The 18600-nt window shown below is 38.1% G+C and overlaps 2 protein-coding genes across 2 annotated transcripts; one reads left to right on the forward strand and one right to left on the reverse strand.

Annotated features, from left to right (window-relative positions):
• Window positions 1-308: 308 nt before the first annotated feature.
• Window positions 309-9101, reverse strand: LOC144655298 (uncharacterized). The gene is made up of 5 exons (XM_078515516.1): window positions 8409-9101; window positions 7741-7855; window positions 3161-3274; window positions 2689-2805; window positions 309-1619 (listed from the first exon to the last, which is right to left on the reverse strand). The coding sequence occupies exons 1-5, from the start codon at window positions 8790-8792 to the stop codon at window positions 994-996; spliced, it is 1356 nt and encodes a 451-aa protein (XP_078371642.1). The 5' UTR covers window positions 8793-9101; the 3' UTR covers window positions 309-993.
• Window positions 9102-10811: 1710 nt separating this feature from the next.
• Window positions 10812-17816, forward strand: LOC144655301 (leucine-rich repeat-containing protein 59-like). Its single transcript, XM_078515518.1, has 7 exons — window positions 10812-11016; window positions 11640-11699; window positions 14778-15041; window positions 15784-15856; window positions 17135-17287; window positions 17394-17450; window positions 17543-17816. Exons 1-7 carry the CDS (start codon window positions 10915-10917, stop codon window positions 17671-17673), a joined length of 840 nt encoding a protein of 279 aa, XP_078371644.1. The 5' UTR covers window positions 10812-10914; the 3' UTR covers window positions 17674-17816.
• Window positions 17817-18600: the final 784 nt, after the last annotated feature.

Genomic DNA, 18600 nt, shown 5'->3' on the forward strand with positions numbered 1-18600 from the left:
GACTCTCAAGAAAAAATTGAGTAGGTTTAAATGTGAGTAGAAAGCGCAAGATTTGACGGAAGCGTATGAGAGTCAAGGAGAGTGCGCGAGAGCGCACGAAAGAGGAATAGACGATCCAAGAGCGCCTGAGAGTTCCATGTCAATAAGAGAGAGTATGAATTCATCCTCGACTCCACAGGCTGCGATCCTTTCGCTCCAAGGATCGCGGCCTCTGGAGAGAATGAGAATGGTTTGAGAATGGTTTGACCTCTTGTCATTATCAACTTTCGATTTCACGAGGCTCAAGCTTCCAAATCTGATCATACAGGTGTACAGTTGATAGTATTAGTAAGGATAAACTGATGCATGTATTTACGACTTCTGGTTGATGAACGTATTGTCTAATGTATTTCATGGCTACCTTTCTCTTATGACATATCCTTTTCACAGTAAATGGTTTAACCCAGGAGAATCGGCGGCGCTAAGGTTGTCAAAAAGGGAGACGCGGGTACCTATAACATTTTGAACTTTTGACTACGGTCTGACACTTGTGTAGCCGACGTGACAAGTAGTGTTGACCCTTTAAAGAAAAACCCATGCATGTACTAGTCTCCCAGGAAAATCCTACATATAAGGGGCGGGAATGCTCGTCGGAAATGTTGAAAAGAACCCCTAAAAGAAACCAATGTGGGCGTAGCTCAAGCTTTTCGTGACCCCTTAAAGATACCAAAATACTGAAAAATAGAGCTTATATTTGTAGATTTCTTCGCTTACAGCCCTAAATGAGACCTTGACAGCTAACCTGAAACGGCCTAAGTGAGACCAAAAATCCGAAATTTACATCCCTATAAGCGAGACGACGAGCATCCCCGCTCCTTTCATATGGGAGTCCCCACCCCGGGACTAGTCTATCGAAATTATCCCCATTATGTACTTTTATGAGTGCTATCACCAAGAGAATCACACTGGATGTACAAGTTATTTTTTTACGATCACACTTGGCTGAATATTTCGTCATTGCCCTCTTGTTTTAACAGCAAGAACTTGTTCTCGATTAAGTGCAATGTTGTAAACTTGTACCCATGCAATTCTTCCTTTGAAGTACCTGCTGTCGTCACTTTTTACACCAAGTCTCACATTAGTAAAGGTGCTCAAAGTGAAGACTCCAAAAGTGTACTGCCCGACTTGTGTCCCGTCGATCCAAATTCTGGCAACACCTGTGCTGTAATCATAAGCAGCAGCGGCATAAATCCATTGCCCCGAGTTAACAGGACTCGTCAAAGAGGTGGGGGTTAAATTGTCATTTCTATTTGCCAGACGGAAAAACAACTTTCCTCCAGCTATCCAGAAGTGAACACCCCAAGCGCCCGAGGGTCTGTAGTTGAAGAGAGGCCCATCTTGTCCTTCTGGCAACACCCACATCACCAGCGTCAGAGAGTACTGCGTGTCTAATCCACCGTTATTTGGAAGTTCGATGTAGCTGTTTGACGTACCCCAGAACTGGTACGAGCCGCCCGCGTTCCCGTTGGGTCCAACTGCAAGCTGTACGTTGGAAGAGAGTCCGTCCGGCTGACTACCCATCATGTCCTTTGTGGTGTATGCAGCATTTAAAGGATAAAGGGCCACTGGATTTTGAACATCTGATGAAAAGTATGATACACGTGAAAAGTGAGAGAGGGAGAGAAAAATGGATTGAAGTATAACAAATGAAATTAACTGCCAGATAGGGGCACCGAAAATAGAAACACGTTTTCAAATTGCCGTGAAGCACACTGTATGCCTCTGTTAGAAAAAAGATTTGAAACACCAATCTTTAATAATCAAACCTACTGAAACGACTGCATGGGCTACTAGGCCTCTTCACTCAGACACATCAGATCTTAGATTTGATTGGTATAAGCCAAATAAAACACATAAGAAGGGAATAAATCCATTGTTCGCGTCAATTCAGAGCCGGAGTCAAATACACGAGTCATTGCTGATTGCATCATTCAGGGATATATCCTAGGAGATGAGCCACTGAATAAAAGAATTGCTCCGAGTTAAATAGCACAACAGTTAGCCTAAATGCCACACTGGGTAGCTTAAATATAATAGCGTTGCCTCGAGAGTGGTTAGCTGTTACAGTGGAACCCCGATATAACGATATGCCAAGGGAGCAGTAAAATTATATCGTTATATCGAGGTATCGTTATATCGAAACTCTCGATATAACGATATGGGCGAAAAAATAACCGAAAATATTGTAAACCTAACAAGTATTTTATTAATGCATATAAAGGGGGATAAAGAGAATAATTTTGATAAAGAGGCTAAGAACACAGTATCATTTTCGTATATCATCGTACAAAGCTGTTTACAGAAACGTTAGAGATCACTCAATAACTGTAATATTATTGCATTAAATTCGATGTTTTGCAAATAAATTGTGACTGTGAACTGATAATATTGTTATATCGGGAGGATTTTACGTTCGGTCCGCTAAATTATCATCGTTATATCGGGAATATCGTTATTTCGAGGATCGTTATATCGGGGTTCCACTGTATAATATTGAAAGGTAGCATGACATGTTGCATGTGACTCTTACACTTGACTCAGACTCGGACTGACTCGGGCTCGCATTTAACTCGGCCAACCGATAAACGTACTCCATTAGAAAGTGATATAATAGGTAAAATGTCTAAAGGTAACGTAAAATAAACAAACCTATTGTCTGGCATGTTGTGCCGATAACGTATGCAGGGCAGTTGCAGTCAAATCTGTTCACACCATCAACACATGTTCCACCATTCAAACACGGACTGCTGGAACACTCGTTGATATCTAAGGCAAAATATTACAAATTAAACAATCGCGAGGCAAACCGAGTAAAGAAACCATTTTATTGTTGTGGGATGCTTATTAACTAAGAGGCAGGAAGGCAGGGAGGCGTGATGGACGGACACAGAGAAGGAAGGACCGACAGACAGATAGGCAGACGGATGGATGGATAGACGGATGAATGCGTGGGTGGGTGGGTGCTTTGAGATCTATGCATGACTGGACAGACTCACGAATGATACATGGACGGATTGACCAATCGACGAAGGGACAGAGCGCCTCTCTTACTATAGCAACAAGCTGAGTGTTTGTATTTATTGCATTTATATTTTACATGGCCATGGAGAATCTTACATACCAGTCTCACAGTGGTCGCCGGTGTATCCTGGAACACAGCTGCAGGTGTATCCATTGACCAGGTCGCTGCATACTCCGCTATTTAAACAAGGATCACTGGCACACTCATCGATATCTTGCAAAATACGAGATAACTCTCTATCACATTTAATCATATTTTATCATATAACGGACAATAAATGTATACCTAATTTACTCTGGTTGGTTGGAAGCGGGTCAGTCTACAGAACAAAAAAAACAACTTTATATAACATTACTAATGAGCTGATAACACTGCAAGCGAAGAAAAGAAAATACATATATATGTGAGAAGAGAATCAAGAAAAATATAATCACAAAGTAGACAAATTTAGACTTGGCCGTATTTTTACTACTCCAATCACTCCATCTTTCGGTAATTTCACACTTTTTAACAGGCCCGTAGGGAGGGGGGTGCGATGGGTGCATCCGCACCCCCCGGCGAGTCTTGGAATTAAGTCCGCTCTTTGTGAAAAAAACACATCAAAATAAATAAACAAATACGGTTAATAGAGGGAAATGGTATTCCTGTACTTTGACTGTTTACAGTCAATATGGTCCTTAGTTTGGGTTGAAGGTAATAATATTAATAATAATAATAATAATAATAATAATAATAATAATTTATTAATTTATATTGCGCTTTTTAACATATAAAATGAGCAAAAGCGCATTACAATATTAAAACTTAAAAATATTAAGGTAAGGAATATTAGGTCCACCATTTGAAGATTCGTGTGGTATATTTTTGACCAAATTGAGTAATTCTAGGTTAATTTCAACGATACATTCTATCACTGATGTTCTTCATAGATTAGTCGAACCATTCGAAGTGCCATTAATATTCCCAGGCGCTAGAACTGGGTACTTGTTGGGCTTGGAAGCACCCAAGAAGGTTGGAGCTTGTCACAGTGCTAAAAGATCAACAAACCGACTCTGGCTGATTTATTTAATTACCATTTGACACTGAAATAACGAAACCTATCTTTTTCCTGTCTTTCTTTTATGTACTGCCGTCATTGTTAGCTAAATAAACTGTAAATTCCGTTTACAAGGTTCTGTTTCTAAAAAATACGTTTTTGAATTAAAAAATGCACCAGATTATTGTCGTTGCTACCTTCACTTTTACCTGCCTTGTTTCCTTACAAACTGTCTTCAAAATGCACGGAATGCCGTCTTAGATAAACTAATTTCCAAAATTTCCTGGGGGAGGATACCCCCATACCCCCCTACGTTTTCGCGCCTTCGGCGCTCATGAGTTCCCGCCTGAAGGGCTCATATGCACCCTCCCATTAAAAATCCTGTTTACGGGCCTGTTTAAATACACATATCTTTGGCTGCATCTACCCGAAATCAATAAGGTGGAGATATAATCTAATCGTTTATTTGAATACGTTTTTTGACAAATCATAGAATACGTTGGACCTTTCTTCCACCAGGCCTTTATGGGAAGGTTTCAAGTAGACTTGTCACAGCCCTCTATTTTTTCGTGTTTTTTTCGATCGATGAGCGCGCGGTGAGAACGGCGAGTAAACTGGACGCCAGTGCAAAACGGAAAAAAGTAAGGGGGTGCCCCCCCCCCCCCCCCCCGCGCGCGCTCGCTCGCTCGCTTCGTTTGCTTTTTTGCGTTGAAAAATCGAGAGGCTGTGGACAGTCTAGGTTTTAAGTCGAACCTAGTAGAGTGACCAAGTCGCACTCTTATTAAAACCTCGGCCATAACGGCCACCTCGAGCTCGCTCTTATGGCCAGTTAGTTGTAAAGAGGTTTCAGTGTAAAGATCGACGCATGCAGCATGAGCAGGTCGAGTTGAAGACCTGGTCGTTGTATATGTGGCCTCTATAAGGAAATCGCCGTTTGTAAAGGTTCGACTGTATGCCATTTATGCAACTCGGAGTCGCGCGCTGACGTCAAGTTTGTATTGTATTTTGTATTTTTGAATTTTAATTTCCTTCACTTTCACTTTTCAGCACTTTTGAATTGTTACAATAGAGAGAGAAACAGAATAGGGTAAGATCGATATAGTAAAACTAATATGCCCTTGGATGGTTAAATTACATGTTTTTCCTAAGATGAAAAAGAAAACAATAATTCCCAGAGGGGAAACGAGTAAACACAACGGTAATGTAAATGATACAATGGTCGGTGTGGCAGTGTCGAGGCAGTGATTAATACTGAGCAAAACAATACGGGTAAAGTGCTCTTTTAAACAGTTATCTGGTTGGCTTTTTACGTAAGGAATAGGAATATCATTCCAGTTGTAGCATCAAATAATTGAAGTTTATAAAAATCATTAAAAAATCAGATTGTTCCAGGTCCCACTTAATTTTTATTTTTTATAGTTCCCGAACTAAGTAATTTTCTTTGAAGCTTCAACGTTGTGTGTAACCAAAAAAACCACCACTTGAATAAAACTGTATAAAATATTAATTGTTAAAAAGTCATGATGAACTATATGAAAACGCCCGGACGATTGAGACCGGCTAACCTCAAAGAGGACAGCTACTTAAATATTTCATAGACGCGGTACAGTTCAAAAGCACAGGCTAGGTGAGCTAAATATGATTCTTCAAACGTAGAAATGATTGGTTCGCGGTATATATGAAAAATATTGCGTTGTTATTCAAGTTAGATCATTTAATTTCCAGTTGTTTTGTTTCTTAACTATTCGCATTTCAAATGTAACTTGAAAATATTTTTGGGAGTTAACTTATATACGAAAGGACGCTGAATAGCTAAGTTTGCATTTTTGTTCGTTTTAATTTTTCGACCGACGATATCTCACAAAGCTACAGTATACATGAAACGGTAGAATTTCTGCTCAAGACTCAGCTATTAATGCGAAATCTAATGAAACAGTCAATACTACTCTCTTTAGAGTCTAGTATTTGACTTTGAAAGTTTTTCGTCGTCCAAACTGTACTGGTGTGTTCCGTTTCTCAACCAGTAACAAAACCAGACGATTTTAATGTTTGTCCATAGCAATTCAAGACGCCATCTTCAAACATTGGTCGTTTACAGATTCAGTAATAGTACAGTCAGAGGTTTTACGAGGACAAATAAAGAATTATCTGAACTCTGCAGATTAGATGTAATTGCAACTTAACCAATTAACTGTACAAAATATTAATTGCTAAACATTCATGATGAAATAGGAAAACGTCCAGACAATTAAAGGACTAAGAAAGTTTATCTTTTTAACAAAATCGGCTAACCTCAAAGAGAACAACTTAACCACTTATTTCATACACGGCAAGGAACGGTGGTACACTTCAAAAACAAAGGTGTATAAAGTTTTATGATGTTCAGAGTGTATTGTTATGAAGAAAACTTCTACTCCTTGTTTTTCATCTAAAGAAGACTTCTTTTGCAGCTTTTGGTTCAAAAACTGAAAGGTTCAATGTGCTTAAATATAGATCATTCAAAGTTAGAAATGATTGTTACTTGATGCTATACACTGATATGACAAATATTGTGTTGATATTCAAGCAAAATCATTTAATTAGAATTTTTAGTTGTTTTCTTTCTTTACTATTCGCATTTCAAATACGATTCTAATTTAATTCCTTAAAATATTATCGGGAGCTTACTGTCCGCTTTCAATCCCTTTAGGCCCACTACTGCAATGAACGCAGTGTTTTAATATCACGGCGACCGACGATATTTCAGCCAGTACCAGTCTCTTTATAGTACTAAGTCTAGTATTAGTTTAGTACTAACTCTTTTGTTTGTAAAAGTTTTTCGTGTCCCGTTTCTTAACCAGAAGACTTTGATGTTGAGACTTTAATACGTTTACACGCCATCTTAGTCGTCTGCAGTATAATACAGTCATTGGTTTTACGATAACAAATTAAGAATTAACCTTAATTTGCAGGTAGAGATGAGTTCATGTTTGTTTTCTGTTTTGTGTTTTTTGTTTTGACGACCCTAATATTGTAATTTATTCTATACAATTTGTCTTCCTAGACTTGTTAACTCCTTAGTTATTTTAGGAAGCCAACACCCCTTTAGCTATAATTTCTGTTGTATGCAATTTATTCTTTTTATGACGGTCAAATAAAGTTGTTGATGTTGTTGTAGTTGTAATTAAGATATTTAATTTATTTGAGTTTGCCATAACTTAAAACAGTATCAAACTATCTTACAACTAATTACGTAGAAAAAATAAATGGCGAGCAAATCTATTTATTAAAAACCACTCGGCTTATATGTTGGCTCGTTTGTTCCCTCATTTGAAAAACAGGACAAATAATTAACTGGTGATGAGATACAGCAGGAAACCTGTTGACAAGAAGATCTACATTTAAGAGTTAAGCTTTCAGAGTTAGCAATTATTTGCGTCAGTAGTCACCGCCTGATGTGAATGTTTAGGCCTTTTGAAAAAAGCAGCTGAAAAAAGCGCCATTTTACTCAACAAAGTGGTAACCTACAGAGACCACCCTTGGGTGCCTGATTCAACATGCCACGCCAGCATGCTTCCTCAAATAAACAACCTGATAAGAATACCTAGCTTTTGCCAATCGAGTTAAATGGAGTTAATCGTTTTAAATTTAAACGTATAGTTACCTATTTCGCAGTGCTTTCCTCTATATCCGGGGACACAGGCGCATTGATAATCGTCTTCTTCGTACTTGGCCACACAAGTTGCACTGTTCATACAAGGATCGCTGGAGCAAGGACTCTGTTCACACCAGAAAAAAAAAATTAAAAAAACCCGTCTGATTAAAAAGTAAACTCGATTTGTTTTTCAATATTTTTTATTAGGATCTATGTTAAATTAAAAATAATCCCAATGTTATTACTTGTTTGCATCCGGCTCTTACATAAAGATGCTTATTGGACACAGCTCAGTTCTTTATGGGTAGAGCGCAAATATTTGAAATGCGTATGTAAGTTCTTTGTTTGTTCGAGAAAGTTGGTCGATGCATCTGCGTGTATTTGTCGACCGACTTCGTTCTATGTTGTGCAATGAAAAAGAAAACAATTACTTCTACTGAGCGTTTCACGAAGGCCATATATTATGAAGGCAAAATAGCTTTGTGGTTTACTTTTTATTAAAGAGTTACACACCAAACAACCGTACTTTGTGAAAACTTAAACGTATTTATAAATATATAGAAAAAATAAATAAAACAAACATTACGCAGGATGCGCGCTAAATAATATAGTCTGCTTCTTATAGAAAGGCTCACATAGAAATGTAACTTTTAAGAAATGTTCTTCTTTTTACTCACCTTTATGCTGAAGTGATGGAATACGGGGCTGGGCCCAAACACGCTTGATGTGTTGTATTTATCGCTTTGCAAAAGTTGGCACAAAATTTTTCTTTCCACGTTGTCGCGGAACGCCGCGCAGTTGAAAGAAAAGCACGACACATGATCGACGCAAAGTTTACCGCACTCTCGAATCTCTTGTACTGAAGTGGATACCAAGGGAACTAAGTCCAAAAGGCTAAATTTGTGCGCGACGAAGTTGGCGTATGCGACACCGATCCGTGAGTCTCGCTTTAAGCCTTTGCTGCCGTCAACGTAAACCTCGCTTACTGCCCGATAAATCAAGCTCATGAAGACGACAACGGTTAGAATTTCCACTCGAGAAAAGACGCTATAAAACATCATATCATAAGTAACGGTTTAACGCTACTGTGATGTAAAATATCGAGGCACGACTTGCGGTTAAAACCAAGTGTGGAAATTTAATAATTTAGTAAGTCAGTAATGACAAGTTTAAAATGTCAAATTGTTATAAATAAGAAATGATTTTAGCGAAGGCGAGTAATAATAAAAGATATTCTTGCGTAGGTGAAATGGCTTTCTTAAAACAATACTAGTTTTAACAAGGGGTAATCCTTCGATCGCAGAAATGCAAAGGCAATGGTTGCTTATCCGAAGAAAAGCAAAACAAACAAACCAAAAAATTAAAACACCCCGTCAGCCCTTGTTTGTAATGTTGTTGTTTTTTTTTAATTAAAAGTTGACAACTTCGACTGATTGGTGAATTTTTGTGATAATGCATCATAACAAATCGGAATGCTAATTAGATATAATTGGTATTCAAATTTATTTATAAAGTCCCCATCCTCGGAGACCCAGGGGCAGTTAGTGGGGGCGACGGGCAGCTTATCGGGACAACGGGATTTTCGGGCGAAAGTTTACAACATAGAGCGTAACAACCCCTGGGCACTTTGTCTTACCGAACCAGTTCCAGAAGCGTTTGAACTCCTTCCTCCTGATTGGCCACAAAAATATTTTTGTGGCCAATCAGCGACGAGGACCGGCCAGGAGACTCTGATGTCTTCTTACACGAAGTTGTTTTCCTCATAGACTCGTCGTGGATGCTCTGCCCATCAATCGGATGCTATTACATGGAGAGTCTAAGAAAAAAATAAGCCTTAGACGACTGCCAGTTCTACACTGTTAGTTGCGCGCTTTTTAATAGTTATTCGAGTAAACAACAATTCTTATTATTTTTCTCGGTCGTTGTCCGACTTCTGGAACTTGCCACGGTCTGGGTACTTCACTGCACGGACCACGCGTTAGCGAAGATATCGCTTGTTATTTTGTTGCCAGCTTGACAGTTAAAACAAAGGTTTTTTTTTTTAATTTGTTGGATATTTAAATAACAAAAAGAAAACTTATAAACAAGAGGTGCTCGCGTATAGCTTTAAAAACTTTTGGTATCCTTGCGCTATGCTACATTTAACAAGTGACCATTTAACATATTCCCAGGCCTCGCTGTTTTGTTTTTGTTTTGCTTTTTTATCTGAGACCCACGTAGTATCATCCGATGGACGGGCTTAACAACAACGACGAGTCTATGAGGAAAACAACTTCGTGTAAGAAGACGTCAGAGTCGCTCTTCTGGTCAATTTAACTGTTAACTGCCCCTGGGTCTCCGAGGATGTAAAGTCCCTAACCCAATTAATTAGTCTAAACTCAGTTTTCTGTTTTGCTTACCGGAGGTTAAAAATAATGGGAAAAAAATTTGAGTGTGAGATTTCGACTACAGTCGAACATTTCCCACAAGCGACCACCTCCTGTGCGCATGCGTAATCACTTTTCTAAAAGTACATAGTACCAAAATTTTGCTTGTCAGCTCAATGACACGAAGGAAACACGTAGCGAAAAAAAGACACTTTAAAATCCTTCAATTTCAGGAAACTCGAAGAGAGAGTGTCTAAGCTTTATAGTTTTAAATTTATCTTATTCTCACCATTTTAAATTATACATAATTTTTAGTCCATTTTACTCGTTCAATGTGGGTAAACAGAGAGAAACGTGGGTTACTTGGGGTAAATATGGGTAAACAGGTGAATCGTGGATAACTGACTTTGGGAACAGGGGGCCGGAGACGTGGGTAACTTTGGGTAAATGAGGGGAGACAGGGTGAAACGTGGTCAACTTGGGGTGAATTTGGGACAACATGGAGAAACGTGAGAAAGGTAGCGTAAATAATTTGTGTGGAGATGGTTAAACGCAGGTAGTTTGAGGGCTGAACATGGACATACATATTCGGTACACTATATGTCCCCATACATAACGTACCTTCCTAGGCTCGATTAGCCGCCGCTGTTCGGGAAATGAGCCCACGCCGTCTTACGTGAAGTTGAAAGACACTGGGAACTACTTGCTCATTTTACACCGCTAGTCTGCGAAAAGTACAGCGGGCTCAGACTGGTTTGGGATGACGATTACACATGATTTCTCAGCTGGTGGAGGGTAGAAAAGTTGGCCACGAAAGATGACTAGAAAACTATCCAAAGAGGAGATCAAGGACAAGTTTGATGGAGAAGAACTAGACTTGAGTCTGTGCAATTTAGCCAAAGTGCCTGTGCGAGAAATGGTGAGTGTTTTCTTCGCGTCCGATCAAAGGTTAGTCTGATCGGACGGCGCGCGCTTAATTTTTCGTTTTCGCCGTGTCGGGTAAATGGTGTTTTATCATTAATTGGAAGACCCACAGGCAGTTTATTGCCCTATTTTCTGGGTATAATAGTTGTGTAGGTTTTGCTAAATTACGCCTTTTATGTGTTGTGCGAATAGCGATTGAGATAAAGCAAAGGATTTGATATTCTGAAAGATGCTATAAGCCTCTACAGTGGTGTCTATTAGAAGTCATTCAGTTCAGTTTAGTTCGCAGGTGAATCGAAGGAGCACTGTATGTGAGATAGAGCTGGCAATTAGAAGTTCACAGATGATATAGCCTATAAAAAACGTATTAAGGCATATTTGCGAAATGAAAGAAGTTGTTAGATCGCTTCGTTTTAGTGGTCATTATAGCTCGTAAACATGATTTAATTTTCTTCGACATATAAAAACTTGCAATCGGTCGAACCAGCAATGCGGTGAAAATTAGTTGTTTCGCAATTAGAAAACTAAACTTATGTCTTTTTTATTTACATTTTTTTGTATAAGTTTTTGCTGTAGATTATGGCTAATTCTTTGCCGATGTTATTCTCTCTCCCGCAGGCGTCATTGCCTAAAGCAACAGTGGTCGATCTCTCTTGTAACAATTTAACTACACTACCGGTGAGAATTTTTAATTTTTTTTTTGTTTTAATATGATAAGCAAAGCTGAAAACACCTTTGCTAATCGCGATCAGCTTAGATGCCTTTCACGCCAACGATCGGGAAATAAAATTGTCCCCACCAAAAAATAAAACCTTCTGAAATTTGGTTACCGCGCAAACTACTGTACATGTGATCTAGTCGAGATGAACTCCACCGAGGTTCGAAAAACTGGTCGAGCGTTTATTCGCTTCCATGTTTACATTACGTTGTTCCGTATCTAGTACCCTCGAGCGGTGATTAAAAAGCCCAGCTGTATCGGTGAAAGCTTAAACCGGAATTGTTTGCATTGTGAGCAAAATTCGATGTCGGAGCCAGAGTCGGGTACAATTTTTTGTTGTCCTTGCCATTAGTAATCAATTCTGTGTCAATTTGCTGCGTCTCGTTTTTCTAAATTGTTATATTATATAAACCGATACGCCATTTTCTTTACAGTTTTGAAGTTTTATTTTATCTGGAAAGGTTTCTATGGCAGCAAAATAAAAAATAATAAATAAAAACAAATAATTAATAAAATAATGAAAGATGACATCAATGAAGATAGTGACAGCTGAAAATATTAGCTTTTGTTGAATTAATTCTCTTCAATTTAAATTGAAATGCATAAATAATTTTTTGACAAAATTTTGAAAAAATACTAACAGCAGTGTTTTGATACTATTTATTTTTTTAATTACAAAAAATGTTTGTTAAACCAAAGGCAATGTTTCCCTTGTTAAAGCAGCAATGCTAAGTGTGTGTTGTTCTTAAAATTAAAAAATTAAAAATATCATCCGTTTGGGAGACTGGAATAAGAAAATCAACATGCGATGGCGAAAGGCCATCTGTCACTCTAAGAACCTATTTGAATACAGCTATTAGAATTTGGATTTGTTTTGACTGTGCCAGAGTAGAGCCTGGGCACTTGCTTGGTATTATATATTTTTTAATAAATAATATTTTAATTATTATTTTAAGTTTTAATTTTATATGATTAATTTATTTATTCTTAATAATAATTTTTTGCTGACCCTTGTATGGATGTACACAGCCAAGCCGTTATTCTTCAAATGGTGAACATTCCTAATGTTCCACGTAGGCCATTTGCAAAAATACCATAATACTCTTTGTTGTCCCTCCAAAATTTTGCATAAGCATTGTTTTGCTGTCCCAAGAGTAATTGAAAACAATGCTTATGCAAAATTTTGGAGGGACAACAAAGAATATTATGGTGTTTTGAAAATGGCCTATTGGAGACATGGTGGCCTAATTAAAATGGTTAGCACACTGGACTCTGGATCGAGCGGTCTGGGTTCAAGCCCCAGCCAGGGTCATTGTATTGTGTTCTTGAGCAAGACACTTAACTCCCAGGATTTTGACTGGAATTTCCCTATTTTTTTCGTCGAGTAGAAATACTACTAGGTACATGTAAAAAAATGTATTTTTTGTATTTAACAACCTTGTGGTGATAACATTTGCTTAAAGGGACACTGTCACCAGTTTCACTCCAAAAACTTAAGAGCCTAAAGACATATGGAAACTACGAATAGTGGTCCAATTTTATAAAAAATCACCATGGATGCAAGTGTACTGAAGCAATAAACAAGTGATATTATTGTAATGCCATCAGGAATTTTAGATCTCAACTTGAAAAAATCAGGCTGATTTTTTCAAGTTTTGTCCTTGTGGAATGGAAAAACACCTAAAAATTATTATGGCTTCCTTCTTCCTTCAACAACAATTTACTTTATATTTCCATCTTGATGTACTAGTAGGTGCATTTCACGTACCGAAAAGCATCAAAAAAATCCCCAGTGACAGTGTCTCTTTTATGGAAATCAAATTCACCTTCTTTTGTCCACATGCTGGCTGAATTAGCCATGTTCAAAACGAGCAGGGGACTGGGTACGAATATTCAATATCGATTGCACTGAAAAACTGGGCCCGTCATCTGAAAGAGCATCCAAAAATTAGTAACTCAACCAAATTTGAGAGTTATTGGTTTAAACGCATAGGTATGGTTCACTTTTAGAAATTGCTAAAATAAGAGAGCTTAGTATGGATTGGAGGGACAGCTGTCCATCCAGCCATACTAAACTCTCTTATTTTAACGATTTTTAAAAGAGTTCCATGCCTTTGCGTTTAAACCAATAACTCTCAAATTTGGTTGAGTTACTAATTTTTGGATGCTCTTTCAGATGACGGGCCCAGTTTTTCAGTGCAATCGATATTGAATATTCGTACCCAGTCCCCTGCTCGTTTTGAACATGGCTAATTGTATTATAGTATGATGAACATGTTACTGTAGGTACATGTATATGGCATATGGACTTTGCAGAAAGCAATATGCAGCAGCTACAATACATGTACATGTATAATTTATTATTTTTATCAGCTAAGTGTATTTTAGGTGAGTTAGCCTATTTAAGCTGACAAGTCAAGAAACTTTTCTTGTTTTCTTGTCTGTCTTAAGAATTGTGAGGGATTTGTGTGATTTCTAGTAATTTGTAGAGTTCATGTATTACATTGTATAATCAGTAATGGTTTTGATCAGGTCTTACAAAATAGAATCTTTGTTTTTCTTTAGAAGACTGGCAACAACTCCATCACTAGAACGTAGCTTTTTGAAGCCCTGATTTTTTTTTCAGGCTTCTTTTCCCTAACTGCTTAAAATACATTGGTGGGCTCACTGGGAAGATCATGTCATTGCTTGTTTCTCTTCATCATGCAAACAATCTCATCCCCAGAGGCCATGATCCTTTAGGTTGACACCTCTGGGCTAGACTGGAAGCCCGCCAAAAACACGGCCAAATCTGATTCTGGCACACCTGCACAATCAAACTGGAACCAGGAATTCCTGTTTTCAGTTTTTGAATCACCCAGAGCTGAATCACCCAGAGCTGTTGAGCGTTTGGTTACCTGACGACTGAAAATGTACCAGCTCTTGGATTTCTTAACTTAATGATTAAATTTTACCATGTTGATCTCTGTCTGCCTCTGGTCTCAAATCCATTTGATTTTAGAAGTACTGTAAACTTGTGCAATGCTCTTCTCTTATAGGATGCATTTTGTACCCTGCGCCATCTGGTGCGTCTGGACTTGAGCAAGAATGCTCTTACAGAACTTCCAAAGGACTTTGGTAACCTCAACCAACTCAAGCGGCTAGATTTGTACAGCAATCAGCTCAGCTCTTTACCACTAAGTTGTGTAAATCTTAAACAACTCAGATGGCTGGACTTGAAGAATAATCCTTTACAGACTCTATGGCCAAATGTCATTGGACATTGTTTTAGTGAAGAAGAGTGCAGACAATGCGCAATTAATGTAAGTACACTGCTTCATGGATTTCTTTTGTTTTCATGCTTTAAAGTTGCTGGGAGGCACGGTGGCCTTATGGTTCTAAAGTGTGCTGGACTCCAGATCGAGCGGTCTTGGTTCGAGCACTGGCCGGGGTCACTGTGTTGTGTTCTTGGGCAATTAAGACACTTTACTCTCATAGTGCCTCTCTCCACCCAGATGTATGAATAGGTACCGGTGACATAGTGAGCACTGGGAAGGGAACCCTGCGATGGACTAGCATCCCATTCCGACGGGAGTACTTGTAAATAGTCCTAGACGCTTAATGCTATGGAAACTGGGATAAACTCGGGCAGTATGGGCCGTATGGCTCGAGGCTTCCCCTTTTTAAAGGAGCTTGCTACAGTAGTGGTAGTACTCCGCAGACAGTGTTTCTTGAAAACATTGGCCACTTTTTAATTTCAAGTTTGTTGTTTGTAATGATTGTGTCTTCAGTTATTCTGACTTCCATCCTTGTTTATTTTCGATTTATAATGGGTTTTTTCTACCTTAGAAAATTAAATATTTTTACGTTTCTTTCAATTTCAAAGCAGTGTAAGTTGTAGATCAGAAATTAAAATGTTTTTTAATTATTGTTTATATTATTTCGGTCAGTTTGGTGGCCATTTTCTTCCATTATGGTTAAAAAAAATCCATCTTTCATGGCACTGACCCCTTGTTGAAACTGCAGTAACAGGCTTAATTTTTTCATTTTACAATCTCCAATTAGGTATTGAGGCATCTAAAAGTCTTAGCTGAGAACGAAGAACAAGAAAACCTTGTGAGATTATCATTTGAAAAAGGTGAGCTGTGACATGAAACCTTTTTACATTGTAAATTGTGTGACATTCTTGAACATACTTGACTGACATGTGCAGAATATACATGTAAGTGTAGTGTAGTTCCCATTAAATGGCAATAGCTTTATACAGTTCCTTCAAGGTCATACTTAGAAGATCAATACTGAGCACTGATAATTAATTTTGAACTTGCAAAAGCTGGATTCAACTGAAGTCGCTGTAAGACTGATTACTGGCCAACGCTACTGAAGCTTAGCCCGGGGGAGACAGACCTTTACCCTATTTCAGACCAAAATGTCAGACCTGACCCCAAAATTGATACCTTCTATGTATTTCACGGACTGCTTTAGTTTAACAAGGGCTTTAATGTAAATTCCTGACGTTTTAAAATCACACTTCTCAAGGAATGTACAGTATACCTATTTGTAAAATTTTGCTAAGTGCACTAACAATACCCATTTTCAGAACAAAAATAATGGTCAAAAGATGGATTTCGCTATCCAACGGATAAATCACTATCGGGTGGATAATGTCAGTTATCCACTGGATAGCAATTTATCTGATGGATACATGCAGCGTTATCAACCATTTGAACAACTGGGCCTGGCTCCAGTACATTCAAAGGGTGGATAGTGTAATCCACCCTTTGAACAACGGCCCTGTTTTGTGAGAGTACATGTCACGTATGTTAAACAAAGACACAACCCAGTGACGCTCAGGTCATGGTGTGAAACCAGATGCTCAGTCCAGACTCCGGTAATTGTGAAGAACAGCTCCCCGTAACCGACTGTCGGTCAACTGTCAGCCGACAGGTTACCGACAGGCCACCGACAGACTAACAACAGTCTACCGACAGGTTACCAACAGTTTCCCAGAACAGGTTGAAGTACAGAAATTTTACTGTAAAATTGAGCAGTAAACACAGGAGTAAACCCAACGCAGAAAGCGAGTAAAGCAGATAAACATTGTATTTCGTTGTAGTACATGTAGTTTCATTGTAGTTTGTTCAACAAATAAACCTTATGACACCACATCTCCACACACTGCCATGGTTTTTGCTGTGCTTTCTAGCAGAAACCAAATTCTGAATTAAATTTCATTAATAATTATATTTTTTGCATTGATGCATTTGCTTCTGGCTAATTTAAACTGATGTGGCTACGTGTACATGCATCGGTGTTAGTCTTTTCTGTTCTGTGTTTTTCTACAAATATTTTCAGTGGTTTGGCAAAAGAAAATCTGTTAAATTAATAATTCTTTGTATCTCATTACATATTATAGAGCAAAAAGCACTAGAAGAGGAAAAAGAACAACTTCAAAGACAACTTAGAAAGAGACAAAGACAGCAAGAAAAACAATTGAAAAGAGAAGCTTATGAAGCACTTGAAAGACAAAAAAAGATGATGGCAGAAGAAACAGACAAAGCTTTAAAAGGTACAGTACAAAGATGAAGGCAATATTGCAGAGTTAAATTTATTAATTTTTCAAATTGATAGTCTTTTTGTACGACTCTAATTTATTGTTTTTTTTCCATATCTAGCCCAAGAAGAATTTATGGAGACAAGGCCAGTTAAACCGGAAGTTCCAGCACAAACTGGTAGGTTGTTGTTGATATACTACTAACTTTAATTTCTCTTTGAGTGTTCAGAGGTACATCATATTCATTTAGTACTTTTTACTTTTTTGCAGAGGAAGATGGAGGTCTAGTGGGACTGTTATTAATATTCACATTGCTTACACTTGGTATTGCTATGGCAATCGTCATCTTCTGCCACCATGATGCCACTTGTCATGAACTTTTATCTTCATTATCGTCTTGACAACAGACAATTTTAAAATAGGTGAATTGAATTTTATTAAGAATAATTGAGAAGTCTATACTCTGGTTCTAGGAGTTCTTTCTTCAAAACAACAAATTAAAGTGGCAATTAACAAGTCCCTACAGGGTAAGAGGACCACACCATTTCAATAAGGGACAGACCATTATTTTCTTGGAGGGGGGGGGGGGGTTTTTTTTTTTTTTTTTTTTTTTTTTTTTTTTTTTTTTTTTTTTTTTTTCATTTTTTTTTTATTTTTTTCCCCCCCCCCCCCCCCCCCCCCCCCCAAAAAAAACCTAAGCTCAAATTTTGAGCGTAGGAGTAAAAAGAATACAAAGTACAGTCCTTCTGGGGCCAGGGTATGAGCCAAAACAATAAAATTAATAATAACGGTGATAGTACAATGTTCGTATTTGTAACTATTCACTGTAAGGTCATTGGTACCATAAACTTTATCTGGACTGCTTTGCATTATTTTCAACACATCCAGGTTATCTGGATCAGCAAAAGATAAAGATGATTATTAACAAGATCGATGCAATTCAAAATGGAATAAATTATGAAGAAAAAATATATTTATTTGTGCAGTTGTTCACTTTTAACAGGCCAGTTAAAATGCATCTTTGGAGACCCAGGGGGGCAGTTAGTGGGGTGAGAGAAATGTGAGACTGTGGGAAAAAAGTAACGGCATAGAAAAGCTGGAACGATTGAAAGGTGCCCCTGGGGAAAGAGTCTCATCAGGCCAGTTCCAAACAGCTCTCTGAATACTGCCTCCTGATTGGGCAGCAACCTTGTTCCCAGGGTCTCTCTCTCTCTGCCCCCAAGATCGAGAGAAGAGCTACTCAAAAGAAATTTAAATCTAGCATATCAAATCAACCTTTTTTAAAAAAAAACCCCTTTGTTGTAAGGGAATTTAAAACAGTTGATCTG

This window comes from Oculina patagonica, chromosome 5, assembly GCF_052425735.1.
Source record: "Oculina patagonica isolate OP01 chromosome 5, crgOcupat, whole genome shotgun sequence".
NCBI lineage: Eukaryota > Metazoa > Cnidaria > Anthozoa > Scleractinia > Oculinidae > Oculina > Oculina patagonica.